Source organism: Pecten maximus, chromosome 13, assembly GCF_902652985.1.
Source record: "Pecten maximus chromosome 13, xPecMax1.1, whole genome shotgun sequence".
Taxonomy (NCBI): domain Eukaryota; kingdom Metazoa; phylum Mollusca; class Bivalvia; order Pectinida; family Pectinidae; genus Pecten; species Pecten maximus.
The window spans coordinates 28,051,861-28,072,084 of NC_047027.1; the positions used below are offsets into that span (position 1 = coordinate 28,051,861).

The 20,224-nt window shown below is 38.3% G+C and overlaps 1 protein-coding gene across 1 annotated transcript; it reads left to right on the forward strand.

Moving 5' to 3' along the window:
• The first annotated feature begins 115 nt into the window (after positions 1–115).
• Positions 116–20,040, forward strand: LOC117340607. The gene is made up of 10 exons (XM_033902370.1): positions 116–194; positions 5,479–5,742; positions 6,141–6,467; positions 7,252–7,551; positions 7,862–7,966; positions 8,118–8,139; positions 9,288–9,343; positions 9,570–9,597; positions 9,700–9,776; positions 19,670–20,040. The coding sequence occupies exons 1-10, from the start codon at positions 116–118 to the stop codon at positions 20,038–20,040; spliced, it is 1,629 nt and encodes a 542-aa protein (XP_033758261.1).
• Positions 20,041–20,224: the final 184 nt, after the last annotated feature.

The window sequence follows — 20,224 nt, forward strand, 5'->3', positions numbered from 1 at the left end:
CAAGACAAAGGCCACCGCCTAAAACCATAAGGCGAGAGCCAACGCACTATAATCGTAAGGCGAGAGCCACCGCCCTAGAACCGTAAGACAAAAACCACCACCCTAGAATCGTAAGATGAGAGCCACCACCCTACGGCCGTCAGACGAGAGCCACCGCCATATAATCGTAAGGCGCGATCCACCGCCTTATAATCGTAAGATGAGAGCCCCCGCCCTAGAACCGTAAGGCGAGAGCCACCGCCCTAGAACCGTAAGACAAAAGCAACCACCCTAGAATCGTAAGACGAGAGCCACCGCCCAATAATCGTAAGGCGCGAGCCACCGCCCTATAATCGTAAGATGAGAGCCCCCGCCCTAGAACCGTTAGGTGGGAGCCACCGCCATATAACAGTAAGGCGAGAGGCACCGCCCTAGAACCGTATGGCCAGAGCCACCGCTACATGACCATAAGACGAGAACCACCGCCCTAGAATCGTATGACGAAAGCAACCGCCCTATAACCGTAAGGCGAGAGCCACCACCCTTTAATCGTAAGGCAAGAGCAACCAACCTACATGAAGGACCGTAAGACGAGAGCCATAGCTCTATAATCGTAAGGCGAGATCCACCGTCCTCAAATCGTAAGGCGAGAGCCACCGCACTATAATCCTAAGGCGAGAGCCACCGCATATAATCCTAAGCCTAGTGCCACCGTCATAGTACCATCAGGCGAGAGCCACTCCATAGGACCATCAGGCGATTGCCACCGCCCTAGAACCGTAAGACGACAGTCACCACGAGAACGAGAGCCACCGTCCTAGAACATTAAGGTGAGAGCCACTGCCCAAACACCGTAAAACGAGTGCCACAACCCAAGAATCGCAAGACCAGACCAACCCCCCTTGAACCTTAAGAGAACCACCGCCCTATAATCGTAATGCGTGAGTCAACGCCCTAGAACCATCAGGCGAGAGCCACCGCACTATAATCGTAAGGCGAGAGCCACCGTCCTATAGTAGTACGGCGAGAGCCACTGCCCTAGAACCATAAGACAAAAACCACCACCCTAGAATCTTAAGACGAGAGCCACCACACTACGACCGTCAGACGAGAGCCACCGCCCTATAATCGTAACTCGCGATCCGCCGTCTTATAATCGTAAGATGAGAGCCCCCGCCCTAGAACCGTAAGGCAAGAGCCACCGCCCTAGAACCGTAGTACGAGAGCCACCACCATAGAACCGTAGGACGAGAGCCACCGCCTTAAGACCGTATGGCCAGAGCCACCGCCATATGACCGTAAGACGAGAGCCACAGCCTTATAATCGCAAGGCGAGAACCACCACCCTATAATCGTAAGGCGGGAGCCTCAAACCTGGGACCGTAAGGCGAGAGCCACCACCCTATAATCGTAAGGTGAGCGCCACCACCCTAGAACCACAAGGCGAGAACAACGCACTATAATGACCGCCACATGACCGTAAGGCGAGAGCCCCCGCCCTATAATCGTAAGGCGAGAGCCACCGCCCTAGAACCGTAAGACAAAAGCCACCACCCTAGAACCACAAGGCGAGAACAACGCACTATAATGACCGCCACATGACCGTAAGGCGAGAGCCCCCGCCCTATGTTCGCAAAGCGAGAGCCACCGCCCTATAATCGTAAGACGAGGGCTACCACACTAGAACCGTAAGACAAGAGCCACCACCCTAGAACCGTAAGGCAAGAGCCACCACCCTATGTTCGCAAAGCGAGAGCCACCGCCCTATAATCGTAAGACGAGGGCTACCACACTAGAACCGTAAGACAAGAGCCACCACCCTAGAACCGTAAGACGAGAGCCACCAACCTAGGACCGTAAGACGAGAGCCACCGCCCTATAATCGTAAGGCGAGAGCCATCACCTTATAATTGTAAGGTGAGAGCCATCGCCCTAGAACTGTAAGGTGGGAGCCACCACCCTATAACAGTAAGACGAGAGACACCACCCTAGAACCGTAGGACGAGAGCCATCGCCCTTTAATCGTAAGGCGAGAGCCACCGCCCTATGATCGTAAGGTGAGAGCCAACGCCCCAGAACCGAAAGGTAAGAGCCACCGCCACAAGACATTAAGAGGAGAGCCACCGCCCTATAATCGTAAAGCGAGAGTCACCACCCTATAATCGTAAGGCGAGAGTTACCACCCTAAAACCGCAAGGCGAGAACCACCGCACTATAATCGTAATGCGATAGTCACGCCTAGAACCGTAAGACAAAAGCCACCGGCTAAAACCATAAGGCGAGAGCCACCGCACTATAATCGTAAGGCGAGAGTCACCGTCCTATAGTCGTGCGGCGAGAGCCACCGCCCTAGAACCGTAAGACAAAAACCACCGAGTTCCGTTTAAGAAAACTGAAATACTATGTATTAGCTTTAGTGGTTTTGGTCCAGTTCCGAGTTCCGTTTCAGAAAAACTGAAATACTATGTATTAGCTTTATTGGTGTTGGTCCCAGTTCCGAGTTCCGTTTAAGAACCAGTTCCGAGTTCCGTTTAAGGATAACAACACGACTGGTGTTGTAAAATTACGAGAAATTGTTGTGTTGTAACCTCCAAGACAGAATGTTACATCGCAGTTTTCGTTCATGGTACATTTCCTTTTTTACCCTTTCGTAAATTACAAGTAGTTTGTTAAAGCAGCTTTCTACATATCGCGAAATGTGGGTCCATGGAGGGAGATATGAGTTTTTATTTGTAGTTAATGTATCTATATGTGTGAAGTTAAAGTACACAAACAAAGCAATAACTGCAAAGTATATTTCATACACCATTTTGTTTTTCAATGTGGCTTCTACTGTTGAGGTGAAATGTCTATATGACGACTGGGAAAAAATCTTTAATTGGTATTACTGAAGTTTTATTCAACACAAATAAAAAAAAATACAATTTCATTGAATAATATTGAACAGTTCTTTCATTGGCACCTGGAAACATAGAAATACGCGGGGTAGCAGGAAACTTCTAAGGAGCTGTTGCCAAAGGCCTTCCTTGTTATTCGTTGTCAATGATTAGACTAATTGATTAGATTAAATCTACAATTTGTGATATCACTAATTCGAATATATGGTATCATGAAATGATTTAACGATATCATGAATTCTAATTTATGATATCATTTAATGAATAAATTATATCAACAATTCGTATTGATATCACTTTATTCCTTGAATTAATGATATCAATAATGGAATTATTCATATAAATAAATCGAATAAATGATAACCATTAATTATGTCGCCCCCGTAAGTTTCGGAGAGACATATTGCTTTGTTCCCGCGAGAAGGGGATGCTTGGGACTGCATTTGAGTTTTGTAAGTCAGAGCTCACATGATCTGCTACTGAAAATATTAACTTTATTCATACGTTTGTTTCCGTGCGATAACTTGTATTCTTGTTAACAAATTGTCTCCATTTAAAAACAAAATTGTATTTATTTTGTTTTTCAAGATTTTCAGCATAGCCAAATACAAAAATATAACCCATATACGCTTATCTTCAACGGAACTCGGAACTGGGACCTTAATCAATAAAGCTTATACATCGTATTTCAGTTTTTCTTAAACGGAACTCGGAACTGGTTCTTCCGAGTTCCGTTTACTTAAACGGAACTCGGAACCAACTTCAGGCTCCCAATACATCAATACTTAAATCTAAGTGAACAACAATACCTAATTCGACCTTTTTTATTTTCAGTATTATAACATAATCGTAATTCTCTTTAAGAGTAGATTATTGCTTTCGATGGAAAAGAGCTTTTTTCATCTCCCGGATTCTACTTTCCCCTTGCAAAAATGCTACGGAACGGCGAAACTTTGTATGAAATTGCATGTTATATGGTTTTCGCAGTTTGTTTTTACGAAATCTGTACAGAAACATATATTTATGGTTCGTAAAAATCAAATGCTTCGTACTTTTACTCAATCTCATTTAGTAGCTTTATCCATGCAAAAACTGATTGCCTCTCAGCAGGTCTTAAATTACCAGTATATCAGGCGAACAGAGTGAAATTTACATTTAAACAATTATCAAATTGGCAGGAAATGTATCTAACGACGCATTAAAATTCAAATCCAAGCTTCAAAATTCAACAGCTGACGCACGTGTGTAGTCATCTGATACTTTGTGTAACATTTTTGATTCAAAGTGCTTTTGGTTGATATTTCCCAACAATGACACGCATTAACACCGAAGACATTGGATAAGGTTTGTACTTATTATATATGTTGCATAAGTAAATGCGTGGAGCATTTGTATTTACGGGATACATACCGTGTCATTGCTTACATATGTCTGCTTTCGAAATCAACACGTGCTAGATGCGATATATATTTAGAAGAGATCGTCTTAACTAGCCGAGACTATTTCCTTGCAAGTCTCTTGTCCGATATATGCATAATAACTATGAAAGTAGCGATACATTTGTATTGTATTTGTACCCAGTGGAAAAAAACCAACCCATCTCTATTCATCTTTCTTTCACTTAATCCACACCTTTTCACATCCTAAAACGAGATAAAAGTATGGACTATTTAATACTGGGTATCGACATTAATTGTAGATGGTCCCGGTACCTCCATAGCTCTGTCTCCGCCGGACACTATCTACACGAGGACAGAGGGGGACACGTTACCGGACATCACCTGTACAGCGGACTGTAGACCTGGCTGTACCTTTGTCTGGACACGACCGGACAACACCAACTTTACTGTTTCACCTGTGCTGTCACTGGGACAACTGGACAGATCAGAACACGGGACGTACAGGTGTACTGCTAGGAATGTTGTCGGGGAGTTCATAATAACGATCAGTATTGCAGTACAGTGTAAGTAAGATTGTCCTTTTATATTGTACATTCCGTAATTCTTCCGTAGTCGTTACGAATTTACAATTTGATATTGTTGGGACAGATTCTTGTTGATAATAGCAAGTCGATGTATACAATGACTAATTGTTATATATGTGTATCAGGAAATGATTATTCACATAGATATAATTCCCTTTGTGTGATTACAGGTATCACGGCAGAAGCATGTTAAAAAAAAACAAATGTAGAATACGCGTAATACAATAATATGAATGTAATTCCAACAGATAGCAGTGCCGCTTTAGTGAGTCATACAAATACATGTCATGTCGATACTGCTACCGCATCAGAAACCATTGCATCCATCCCGGAATCTGCATGGCCTCATCGCAATAACGATACGTTTACAAAAGCTTTATGGTCCATTTTCTATAGGCTGCTCAACGCGTATCAACTGGTAGTAAATGCAAATTGTAGAGGAAAATGCAGTTTTGGTTACAGTGATTACATGTATCATATTGGCAATATCCAAGTTATATCACCTTTGGAATTTCAGCGAAGGTAGTCATTGAAAATGAGAAAAGCAATCGAGTGGTAATTGCGAAAAATATGATTTACATATAGAAAATACCAATTCTAAGACTTGTATGTATTCAGATGGTCCTGGTTCCTCGCTCGTATTATCACCACAGGAGACCAAGTATACCAGGACAGAGGGTGACACGTTACCGGACATCACCTGTACAGCGGACTGTAGACCTGGCTGTACCTTTGTTTGGACACGACCGGATAACACCAACTTAACTGTCTCACCTGTGTTGTCAATGGGACAACTGGACAGATCAGAACACGGAACGTACAGGTGTACTGCATGGAATGTTGGAGGGGAGTCGACTAAAGTGATAAATGTTACTGTGAAATGTTAGTTTCTGGTTATACATGTTCGATACATGTATTGTGGAGAGCTTTCTATGATGGACAAAACATTGAACTAATGAAAAAAAGTAAAGGCGTTCTAAATAATTGAAAACATTTTAATCGTTGGAGTCAAGTTTATTAATTCTATAAGAATATGATCTGATACTGGATAGTGTACATCCCAATTTAGGATTAATGTCCCAGTCTAAAAGTTTATTAAATATCGTATGTGATGCATAGGTGGTTTTAACGAGGTGACAATGTAATGCAGCAAAATAGGAAATTCAACAACAAATACTCTCAGTGTTATTCTATGATTCATGTAATGTATCCTTAGGACATTTGATAGGATGGTGTACCATATTATGCAGTTTCTATATTTGACCATGTTTTCATTTTAGATGAGCCACGTCCGTATCAAATGCTCCACCAAAACCAGACGTTTTTTCTATCCCAGTCAGACACCGTTATTTTGTCGTCTACATTCATCTCCAATCCTGCGCCATCTTTCACCTGGACCTTCCAGCCCTACAAATCTTTTGATGCAACGCATCTTAGAGACGGGATGGATGGCGTTATTATACAAAATACGTTTGAGGCGAGTAATGCAACAGCTTTATCAGTTTTGACTCGGACCAGTATACAAGAGATGTGGTTTGGATTATATAACGTCACAGCAACAAACAACCAAGGAAGTGCCATGCTTAGTTTCACAGTTCGTGAAAAACGTAAGTATTTTACTCCTAACGGCTGTAAAGTTTCACGAAAAACATATCCGATTTCTCAATATTAATGAAAAGTCAGGGAAATATCAAGTGAAATCGATATCAATCGCTGAATATCTTAATTATTTCTATCCGAATAATAATTCTATAATATAGGATTTCGAAGGTTCATATCGTGACTTTTTATGTTCACTTATTTTATTGATCTTTTCGATAGTTGACAAAAAACGTAAACAAATCTCATAATCACTAACACCGGGGTATTATACGGTAGTTTATTCGATTTAACCTGTGTACCTAATGTTAAAGACAAGTTTTAAGTATATCTATCTGAGAGCATTTACCCGCATTCTACTGACATTTAGCAGTTTTATGCAGTAAAATGCAATAATTTGTTTCTCGTTTGTAGACTGCGTTTGCAAAATATATCCTAGGAAGTATATCAAAACACATTGCATTTGTTAAATCGAATACTAATTTGGAAAACAAACGTATGTTTAAAAAAGATGTGTTTCAGGAGAGGGTTCGCAGAATATGTAACAAGTTCTTCAAAATCTCGTTTTAGGATACTGTATTTCAGATACGGGATTTAAAAGTACATTTTGTCTGCTTTGAAGTTCATGTTAGTACGTCAGTATGAGAATGCGACATCATCTGAATAGAATAATGTATGGCGTAAACAATTTTGTTCAGATACTATTCGTTTTATGTCCATGTAACATAACGCAAATGACATGGATGAAATGGTAACATGTATAACACCTCTTCATTGTTTTCGACATTACAGTGAACCCAGGAATCCCAACCACTCTGTTAATTGGCTGTACCATGCCTCATTCTGTTGAAGTATCATGGAGTGACGGAGGGGACTCTCAGTATTACCGTGTTATGTTCAGCACAGATAGGTTTCTTCTCTCACAAGAGGTTTATCCAGTGACGATTACAAAACACACAGACGGAAGTGACGTGTATAGTCAAAATATAGACAATCTGGATGGAGGCCATGTCTATTTCTTTAAGGTTGTAGCGTACAATAAGTACGGAAACACAACATCGACAGATGCTGTCGGCTGTACTGTTCATGAGCGTAAGTATTTGGCAGATACCACAGCAGATTCGCCATTTTATAGTACGTTCTAAACACTAAAACAAATGTGTAACTATATCACATATTGTACATGGTCACAGTTTTCTTAGTACGTTTTTATATATTGTATCAAATAGATCACTGACTGAACAAAGTATATTTCGATAATTGCATTTCTTAGCTTTTAAGTGTTTTTAACGGGGACAAAAACTGCGCGTGCGCGTATCGTCCTGAGTTGCTCTTGAGATAACTTGAAAGAGGAGTGAATGCATGTTGATCGAAAGAAAATATAATCTTTTGTTTGATACAGCATGTTCTAGTGGAACTGACAGTATGTATGTCACTGGAGTTGTACTGACGGTCACTAGCGTACTCACGCTTTTGTTCACAGTTGGAATCGAGATTTATTTCAGACGTAAGTACTCATAAAGTGAACTGCATGGTCGTTTCAACTACCTGTAACTTATCTACACAGAACTAATGTAATACAATAGTTACAAAACAGTCGTTAAAATAATGGAATATTAAGATGTATGAAACAGTTTACTGAATATATTATTTTTCAGGAAATGGAAGACTATGTCATAGGTAAGCAGATGCAATTGATACAGATTTAGACGAGTATTCTGTATTTCAATTCTGATGTTTGATTATTTATTTTTTTTTTCATCTTATCACATAATTATAAAAAGAAATAATACCCCTCATGAACATTTTTGCCCAAATATTTAGAGCATCCCTTTTAACCGTACATATTACGTTTTCAGTGCTGACGAAACAGAAGCGAGATGGATAACCACTCATTGGTCATATCACTTCTTTCCAATCCATCAAATGCATAAATAGTAATACCGTTTCCCCATCAACTCCTCAATCATCTGTACAAATTAGTTCGTTATTGAAGTTTAGAGATCAGCATGTTTATTCGGGACGTCGACCTCATCTTCCAATTCACCTACCTATATACAAGTCTGTTTACTTTGATTCATGAAGGAAACAGTAACATTAAAAAATATATATTCTACCATGTTTGCTATTTTCTAATAATACACGCTCGTGCAAATAATACACGCTCGTGAGTCACGGCTGTTACCATTTTATATATCTAATATTCACATATTTAAGATAAGACTATAGCCGAGTGGGTTTAAAGATAAAAAAAAATGGATTAGTCTTCTTTAAATTGTTATCACGACGCGAGTTCAAATCCTACGGAGGCCCAACTTTTTGTCTTTTTTTTTATACTTTTTTTTTAATTTTTTTTTTCAAAATCGATGCCATATGATAGATGCTCTTGATTGTAGTACTGTAGTGCATGTAAATAAATGTATAGTTCACAAACAAATAATTCAATACTCAAGAAATAAATTACAAGGTTTTCTCGGGGTTTCTTTGCTTTTCGTTGTTTTTCTATTAGAAAGAGGTCGATCTCAGAACTAAACAGTACATGGTAGAATAGAAATAATCAACTTTGACTCGGATATTTTGTAATTTTGATTAATAACTCAGGCCTGTGGCCTTCGTTATTAATTTAATTGCAGAATATCCTCGTCTTCGTTGTATATCCTGCAACAATACACAAATCATTACTAATTATTTCTTAAATAATCAGGCTGGTCGTCGGTTATATGTTTTCCTAACTGCTTTCTTATGCATAACATCATGCTTCAAAAAACAGTCAGGCGAGTGCCTGATGAGATAAGATACACATTGTTTTGTCTCCCTTTTTGTTGCAGAAAACGTCAGCTTCCAAAACAGAAGGAATACCAGGATGTACAACTTTCAGATCGAGGTATTATTCTGATAATGAATACATTATGTAGTATGTTTATAATATCATCATATATTCGCATTTTAACAAAACGCTTCTGTTCATTGTTTGTAACAGTTAATATTTGTTAGTCTTAATTGTTAAGCAGATGTTGCCAAACGGTTTTTTTTTCTACGCTATTTATTTTTTTTATTTTAAGCGGAAAGTTATTTTTGTGTTAAACGTATATTACCAAATTTTCTTACAGGAGGCAGATCCCAAAGCGAAAATGAAAGGTAAGACTACAACTTTCAACTAAATTATTTGTATATATTTCGAATGAGTGTATCGCGGTGACAACTGTATTCTATATTTTTTTCTATTTATATACAATCCAGATCTCCATATCAGGAACTTGATACCAATGAGGTTGCCAAGGCGTCCGTGTATTCTGAAATCGGAGGACACCATCATGGTAAGACATAGTGTAACATCGATTAAGAATCACACGCATTCGGTTTTTAATGCATATTATATATATATATATATATATGATATGTATTTTTGGTGATATATAAATAGGTTATGTTTTCTTACTATCTTAAGCACATCTTTCTTTACATGCTCGTATATATTCAGTTCTTTCTTTGTCAGGTAACAGAGGGACATACATCAATACTACCATCGCTTGTAGAGATTAGTCTTTATACAACATCATGAAACTCAATGAGGCGATGTCTCATCAAGGTCTGCTTGGAGACAGGAAATCAAGGGAGACACTGTCCAGTTGTTATATTTGTGAAATGAAACCTTGACTGTTTTACTTTCATTGTCGTTTTCAAATGCATAAACACATACCTAGCATCAATCCATATAGAGTAAATATATAAATCACCAATCAGTATCACAAACGTGACACGAGACACCCTATCAATTTTTCCTCGCACAGTGAAATGTGAACATAGAACTTATTAACTAAATTGAATATAAATTCATCGTTTATCTCTCTTAACGATTAAAGTATTATCGGTATATGATCGATTTTGTTAATATATTCGGTAAATTCCATTTAACAAAGCTAGCCAGTTAACCGCTGTCATCTCTATTTTAGCATGTTTTTTTTTAAATATCTAGTTGATTTAGAATGTGTTCTTCTGCAAAGTAGAAATTCGGCTAAAGTGTTTTGAGCCGATCTGAAAGCATAATAATGCCATTGCTGTTTCGAACATTTGTGTGCCAGTGAATTGATATTTCCTGATAGCATTCTTGACATACTTATTGGCCTTCTTAATTGTTTTGTGTGATAAAAAATACAATTAGTTAGCGATGCCCGAGTTTATGTATCTCGGGTAAAAGTACAACCTACGCAGTATTCATTAAACTACATGGACATATTATAAACCAGTACCCTTTTGTGTAATGAAGCCTTTTGTGTAATGAAGCCTTTTGTGTAATGAAGCCTTTTGTGTGACGAAGCCTAGTGTTTGATACTGGGTCCCCGAAATGATATGGCATGTGATATGTATTCTACCATGTGACATTCTATATATATATATGTATATATATACATGTATATCTTGAAAGACAAATGTAAATAAATGGCCGTCGTTCAAGCTGTTACTTCCTTGTATTACTCCAGCGGTATCACGGTTTTTTTAGTATAAATAACCTCGGCAATATGTTTATTTGTTTCGCGAATGTACCAGTTCAAATGATAACTCCTGGCAGTTTCTCTTTGATTGAACCGCTGTACGGCGTTGTGGTATACTTTTTACTTCTTTTCTGTTATTTCCTTTTTTTCTGTTCTATATCTGTTCTGTTCTCTTCGCTGTTTTCTGCTGTCATGATAACCTTTCGTAGGGAAATGATTTTGTCTAGAAAGTTTCGATGATGAATAGAGGAAATGGAAATTTAAGAGTAATTCATTTGATATGTATGTCAAATTTGAATTTTAATTCTTAACAAATAACTTATGTTGTGATATTTAAATCACATCTCTATTCATCGCACCAAAATTCCGCCGTGACTTTGATCTGGAATAATCTCCATAATAATTCACAATCATTACAACCTTTCATTTTGTATATAAACGTTAAAGGTGCTAGACATTCGACAGATAGTATTATTATCAATTTAAAACACAAATAGACTCGCATGTATTTTTCTTCGGGAATAAAAGTTGCACACTTGACATTACTACCACCCTCGAAAAGTTGTATCTTCTTATTTACCTTTAAAATCTAAAATAAATAAATAATTAATTGCGTCCAGAAAGAAATTCCATTTCGCTCCGCCTCCATATTGAATGAAATTATCTGATTGCGCATGCGCTGAAAACAGAAAGTGGGAACCACATGGCGAAGCGAGGAAGGCAACATGTGTTAGCCTAAAATCTCCAGAAACAAGGAAGCATAAATTAGATTATGAAAAGAGATCGAAGAAAGGGATGGATTTCAATCGGAGACTGCACAGACCATTGGCATTATAAACGACAATGGAATCGGAACTCATGCGGAAATGACACATTTGAGTTTTTATTGGAGAGGCAAGTGTGCAACGTACACACGTATGTAGTGTAACGTTCGGCCTGTTCTCATCTTTACTGAAAACTCTAAGCATATGATGCGATTGTATCAATGGTTAGGATTTCGTTTGTGATATGTAGTGACTGCATATCCACTATTTATAGTTCACCAGCTTACACTTCTTGATAAATCACACCTGTATGAATCCAGCGAAATGGGGCCGAAGGGGTTAAGCTAAGAAAGCGTTTCGGTTTGTTGGCGACAACAAGCACAGAATCGTGATTTTTCGCAGCGGATACTATTGAAATGTTTATTTAGTTTTTATTTTCTAGTTTCATTAAAACCTCGCAATTAAAAGTTGTAGTTAAGTTAAGCAACATGCAATATATATAGTTTTCCCCGCTGATAAATAAGTCCACCATATTTCTTTTCTTTTGTATGTAAATCTCTTCCCAGAATCCACTGCGATCAAGGTCAAGTGTATGCAAAGAAGTTTATAATGTTCAAAAGTTCAAATCTTTTTGGCTTCATTCCGACAATTTTTGACGTTATAAAATTATTTTTTATTTTTATGTCTTAAACAGGCATATATATATATGGAATAAATGTCATTTATTGTCAAAATACTAACAATTTATTACACTCTGTCGGAGGTGAAGCATCTTTTAGAGAACGAAGCCGTTACGATAAAGAATTATGAAACCATTGATTAATCATAGCTATAGAATTGTTCTTCATAGATGATAACAACGTGTTGTACACCTTGATCAATGAGGGAAACTCATTCATGCTTAAGTTCTCATAAATACCACCTCATTATGAAATGGGTAAATTAAAAAAAAAATACAAAAATCTTTTATCAACAGTTATGTATTTTCGCTTAATGAAGTGAATTGTTACTTTATATATGTTGATTACCGAATGAGGTTATTCAAATATGTTGTAAAAATGAAGTATGATAAACGTTTAGTCTAACCACAGGTATGAAGGATGGAAATATATTGTCGACCTGGCATTCAATTCAAACAGGCCTTTGTTCAATGTAACAAATCAAGTAAGCTTTTATCAAAATTCGTCTTACAGCGGGTAATAGTTCCGGCTACTGGTATTTACGGGATATTATGCGATGTGTTTTTTTTCTGACTGACAGCAGACCTACACTACGACACGGGGTATTCTATTTATAGTTGTATTTAGTAGTCTACCGACCAGGAAGTTTACATACAGCATGTACGTATACAGATAAACGTCAAAAATGTACCTACAGAATCAACACTTATTTGTATCCAAAAGTGACATAAAAATCCACTGGATCATCTTACTACTATTGGCAGTCTCATCACCGTCAGGTACGTATACAATGTACCCTTACTCGTGTCAACCCTGTCCTGATATCAAAACAGGTAACTGTCATTCTATAAATTGGGCGAGTCTTTTTAAATCGAGCCGAGTGACGTCATTAGACTGTTTGTTAGTGTGGTTACGATACCCTTAATACAGTTCAGATATACAGATGGTGACGTGAACCTGAAATGTATTATAATATTGTTCATCTGTTGTTTCACTATGCAAAAGATAATGCAATGTAATCATTGTCAATTGGCTGTTTACCTAGCGCCTGTATTATATACATACAGCACCAAAACTACCTGTGTATCCCTTTGTCTGTCTGTCGGTCCGTCCGTCCGTCCGGTCGGCCGTTTGCCCGTCATTCGTCCATCCGTCCCTCAATCAAATCCATTTCAATGAAACTATATTTTCGGTTGGTATATACATGTATTTATAAGATAATAGATATGTAGTTTTTTCACTGATTCTTTCTGTTTTTTTTGTTTTTTTTTAAGATAACACCTTGTGATTGTTACAAATCCTAACAGAACGAACCGCTGCATGGTGTAGTTGTACATGTATATATTACTAAATTCATATAAATGGGTGCTATATATGTTTGTATAAATTAAACAACCCATTTATGTCAAGTTATGATATGTTTTGTGATGCTGAGGATATAAATATTTTACATCACGTGAAAACCTCACAGATCTCAATATATTAGCTCCATTACATATTGTGGGCACGGAAATGAGTTCAAATGTGTCGCTTTCTAACTACGATGACAGAACAGCAAACACTATCATCACAGTTCTCAGATAACAAAACACTTATATAACTGACTCAACAGTGGCTAGATAACCGAGCTCGTAGCTAGAGTGTGTACGAGTCACCTAGTGGACTGTTCGATTGTTATTCCAAAAGCCTTACAGCCCATATGTTAGCATCAATACAAAAGCTGAAAACAAAATACATACTTTGGAGAGTGATATTTTAACCTCTATCATTGTATAAGATAACAAAACATGTAAATATATATGTTGTTGGATTGTTGTTGCAAATATATTTCATTTATTAATGAACCCTGAAATTATCAAAATATAGCATTTTCATGACTTTCACATTAATTGTTAATCGTGATATTTTAAAATCAATATGAATATGAAACATCTCGAAATTAACCAGAATATTAGTTTGAATTAAGGGAGACAATGTCGGTCGCGTATATATCGACTGATGTTAAGAATGCCATCATACATAGGAGATCGGTAATGTTACCATTAAGCTATTGATACGCTGAGAAACGGACCGGTCTGTGCTGTCGTAGTCGTGTCCCTCGGGAAGGCACTTTACCCTAATTGCTCTGGATGGCATACGACTGGCCTACCGTATGTTGTTCAATGAGGTAGTTATCAACTACTACAAGGAGAGTCCGCCTCTGTATCTAAGACTTCTCAATGAACCACTGAAGCCTCAACATCATATGAAGTTTTTATTTAGGTAAGACAAAGTTATGTTTCTCGTTTTGATATGACTGTTTACACATATTTGCCATTTCTGAGTTGTGTAATGTTTTACTGTCAATGTGCATTGTACTAATATTTGATATTTCATAAAAAAATAGGTTAATAGTATAATGAATGTCTTATGACTTTAACACTCCAAAGTTTATCATTGTATAATGCAATCAAACCATAAGCCATTTATAACTAATGTTTACAAACAGTTAATTTATTAGTAAAACATTGTTTATCGGATATAGAATTATGTATTAAGTTCGTCAACCAGCGGACAATTGTGAACCTGTTGTTCATACGCATGTCTCTCTGATTTTATCGAATTCCGACCATAACCAAATAAAATAGCAACTGGGCATTTTATCTCTACGAATGGTGACATCACAAATAGCAGGTGCCCGATCACTGCGTACAAAATATGATAGGGAACCATTCGTAGTAGACAAACTGTTTATATATGCGAACCTAACACACTTATAATGCTACCGTCCATGGAAACCATAAACCTCTTCATAGTTCTGTAAGGCGAAGGCCTCTCTCCTAAGACCGTAAGACGAGCCGCCACCCTAGGACCGTAAGGTAAGAGCCACCATCCTAGGACCGTAAGTCGGGAGCCACCGCCCTAGGACCGGAAGTCGGGAGCCACCGCCCTAGGACCGGAAGTCGGGAGCCACCGCCCTAGGCCGGAAATCGGGAGCAACCGCCCTAGGACCGTAAGTCGGGAGCCACCGCCCTAGGACCATAAGTCGGGAGCCACCGTCCTAGGACCGTAAGTCGGGAGCCACCGTCCTAGGACCGTAAGTCGGAAGCAACCGCCCTAGGACCGTAAGTCGGGAGCCACCGTCCTAGGACCGTAAGTCGGGAGCCACCGCCCTAGCGCCGTAATGCGATAGTCGCTGTTCAAGGACCGTAAGTCGAGGGCTACTGTATATTTGACCGTAAGACGTGAGCCACCGCCTCAGGACCGAAAGGCGACAGCCACCGTCCTAAGACCATAAGGTGAAAGCCACTCTCCGTCGGCCACCGTCCTAGGACTATTAAGCGACAGAGCTGCCGTACTAGGAGCGCAAGACGAGAGCCACCGCCTTAGGACCAGAAGGCAATAGCTACTCATTGCAGCATTACAATTTTTAGATACATATGGCTAAATGTGTTGGTGATAGAACATTACCTGCATTTATATTTTTATTATGAAAAGTGTGACCAGACCATACCAGACCAATAAGACTAGACCGGATCATAATTTATAGTATAATTTTTACATTCTGTGTTGCATTTGTCTATATGTCGTTAGTAAACCAAATTGTATTCATTAGACTATTTTTACATTTAATTGCTCCGCATTTGACCATTGACACAATACTAAGAGGCAGTTGCCTCCACACGCATATAACACCCAGTGCCTCAGGCTATAACCCCTAGTCGGTCATGTGACATTAGAAAAGGCGGGGTTTTTTTGGTGTTGGTTCAGTTTTTTTCCCCAAAGTTGCCGGAAATGGTAAGACAATGTAAATATAAGTATTGAACAGTGGTTTTAATGTTATCATAGTCGATATGGCAGCAAAATGTATGGTGGGCAAATGGCATGGGAACCCATGTTCATTGTTTAAATATACTACGATTATACAATTCCAGGTGTTGCATGTTAACACAATTGGCGCACGCTTCTTTCGACCTATAGAGCTTTCGAATGCTAGCATTTATTTGCATACGCCACCACAAAAAATAAATAAAAAAATAAATAAATAAGCATTTCTATAATAATCAGAAATTTTAGGTCAATGACCGTAGCGACAAAACAACAACTATTCTGAATACATATTGACAAAATTAGATGATCTGACTACACGGGAACAGTGTACGATGTTTACTTACTGAAATATACGCATTTTAATTCCAATCCAAACCGCTTCACAGCTTCAGGTCACCATCATTGTTCAAATTTAACCATCTGTGCGTTTGGAAGAGTCAGTAGTGCAAAGCTTCTAAACGATCTTGTGATAAAAAAAATAAGATTATATAGAAACAAAATATGAATTTTAAGATAATTTGATTTCAATTACTTATACTTTAAGTTAGCGAATCATAGCAACTATTCAAAGATGGAACTTTAATGTTGCAAACAATACTGTTCACAATGTTTTCATTTTATTGAAAGTGTTGATTTAGATTTCCCAATAAATTGGCTGGAAATAAATTTAATGACGAGACCGGAAGCAAACATGAAGATCATTGAACATCACCGCATTGTTTTCGCATTATTTGATACAACACTGTGATAAATACAACGGAATGTAACACTGATTAAGTTCATAACTATCGTATTAATTAAAACGAACAGTTATTGCAAAAAACAGTATTTGCTTCACCTATTTGGGCTACAAAAGACCTACCTTAGTTTTACAGTGTACGGATATGATCGTATTGATAATTTATCTTCTCAACAATAGTTGATTTCATTACTTATCCGCGGGAATGTTCTATTGAATTACTTGTACTTCTCAAGTACAGTGCATCTTTGTTTGAAATTGACTGGTATCAGGTCCGATCCGACTACCCCCAGGGCCACGTTACTATCGTATCCTTTTGTAAACACTTCATAATAATTGTCTGTGTATTCACAGCAGATTCGTCTTGATTCCTACAACTTTATACCTTCTGGCAATGACGTGATATACACGTCTCTGCTTCTGGAACTCTGTGTCTCCAACCCTCTTGATTGACTTCATACTTCTGTTTTACCTATGACACGAGCTCTTAACTTAGCTTTCTACTCTATGACTTAGAACCTATCAGATGTTTACTGGTTATGAGTTACAGGGTAAACAGACATAAACGTATCAAGTGTGTGAAAGGTTATAAGTCATAAGTAAACAGACATGTAACATGACAGACAAAGCGTTGTAGCAAGCCCAGGACCCTCTGAGTTCTAGATGGACTTTCTACAACTGAGCTGTGTGGTCGCCGATGATCAACCCAGTCCAGATCCGGTACATTCCTCACTCCTTTGCTTGCAAAATATGTTACAGGAGAAAGATTGTAGCGAACCCGTGACCCCCCCGAACTCTAAACGTACACTCTACCACTGAGCTACCTGGTCGCCGATCGATCATTCATTCATTTTCATGAAATAATCCCAAATTAGCTTAGAGGATGATAAAATTGATTTCAATCAATGCCTCCACTACGGATCGAACATGGGAACTCTGGATAACTACTCTTCTGATAACCAACAAACATGTACTCAATACCCAGCATCTCTCGGATGACATGGACATCTGCTCGCCATGGAGTGTTGATAAGTACTGACGGGTTCCTCTTGTGCACCTCGTTGTATATACCAATTATCAATACGCTGCCGATACTCTATTATACAGTACTTGTTCGTTAGAAACACGTTAAGTAAGTTATGTGGTCGTGCAGAATAAGTCAAATACGTCGACATGTATATGAACACAGTATATATAAACCAATAATTAAAAAAGAAATCGAAAGTTCAGCGTATGCCAACATTTTAGATTTTTTAAAATAATGTTTTCATACGTCGGCTCAAACGTTAAGGTGTGGCAGGACCATTACCTTCAATAAAGGGCACAGGGGCCAGCCATACAAAAAACATGAAAATCTTTAGTATGCTGTGGTAAATTGATATAAAGTCTGTTAAAGTGAATGATCTTGACATAAATTCATGATCACAGGAGTCAAACATGCTAAAATGTTGAAACACTTTTGTCTCAATAGCCAATAGGTCCAGAGAAGCAGGCCATTGATACAGGCCCATAGCGCGCCTTGTTTGATTTTTGCACAATACCTTAATTACTCTGTGAGGCCTGCGGGTCAAACGTCAATGATACTCTGTCTATAGATTAAAAATAAGTTGAAGTACAATATCTTATGAATTCAGCTGAGCTGATTAACGCTTATTAGAAGTTATCAAGTTCTACCTTGTGCCTTCTTTCCAGGATAACTGATAAAGTCCCGGGCGAAGGTCACTGTTACTGAAAAAAGTAGATGCTTAGAATACTACATGTAGCTTCAGGCTTGAACTTCAAAGATAATGCTACTATAAATAGAAAAGAAATCATGCACATTACTTTTTGTCGGGTTCTATGCACGCAGACTTCGAATTCGTTCAGTACTTTATAAAAGAAAGACTTTTTCCCCCGCATAAAACAGTTAGAACTCATTGCTATCTTACATAGATTGTTTTATTCTCCAATGAACACCAAGGGTAAATACGGCAGCTTTTTAAAAGCTACGAAAGTAAAATTGTATAATAAAAAAAAAGAGATCGACACTGATTATAAGTGCTATTCTTTATCTATACAAAATTATCAAACTCTCTATGTTGTCACACTCACAAGGGCTTGTTCTCGAATTTTTAATAATGCTAGACACAACAAAATAACAGTCCAGGATTTATAAAAAAAAAAAAAAAAAAATTATTCACTGATGTCAAAGGCCTAACGTACTCCAAAATCGAGTCTCTATGAAATTGAGCATCGTCTGCTAAATTATCGACTCTAATTTGACAGGTTAGACTGGAATCTGTTGCGAATGAAATATCCCAGGAATCGTTTTTACCTACATGTACTATCAAGACGACATTCATTTATAATCTAAGAGCTGATTTTCTACAGTAAATAACGCAACTCCAGACAATAACTACAAATGTATATGAAATATCAAAAAGGGCAAATTCGTGCCAAAACTATTGTATGCGATTGCTTTTGATAACGACATGAGGGAATAAATAATAAAAACGAATCTTAATGAATGTATACATACGCATTGAACAGTTGTTATCATACGGTCGATATAATTTGGGTGACAGATTAATGTTTTATGTCGCCCTGTGACTTTCTATATGTCTCTCACCCGACTTGTATTCATGTCAATTGTATCCTACCATTTGGTAACAGCTGAATGCTTAGTCATTTTGTTAAATGAAGCGGTACATTCACATTAAACGTGTCATCCAATTTCATACTCAGATACTGTAACCCTGACCGGGTCGTCTGAGTACGTTGTCCCTGGGACTGAGTTTACACTGACGTGTGATGTACCAGAGGAGGGCAAGGTTGTCACGTTTTACCGCCGTCCTGACGTCACTACTCCAGAAGGTAGTATACAAGTAGCTGGTGACCAATGTTACAACACCAAAGCCAGCCCACCCGTCCCCTGTACACCGGATGTCTGTTCCTGTGTAACGTCTGGAGGCCTTGGTACAGTGTTCCGGTGGATCATACAGCCACAGACGGGAAACCATGGATCTGTGTGGTACTGCAGACGTACCAACTATAACCTACCTAAGTTTACAATGGACAGTGATAACTATACACTCAACATGGCAGGTATGCGTTAAATGTTCATACACAATATGTTGTCTGGTGTGCCAGTATTATTAGTTGTATAGCCTATTCTGGTAGGGAATCATTGACAAAGCAACGATATGCAATGTGATACAATACAAATGGCGATTTATACATGTTAATTGATATATAGTAACCTGCGTGCATGATGCGAACTCACGAAGTTCACATACAATG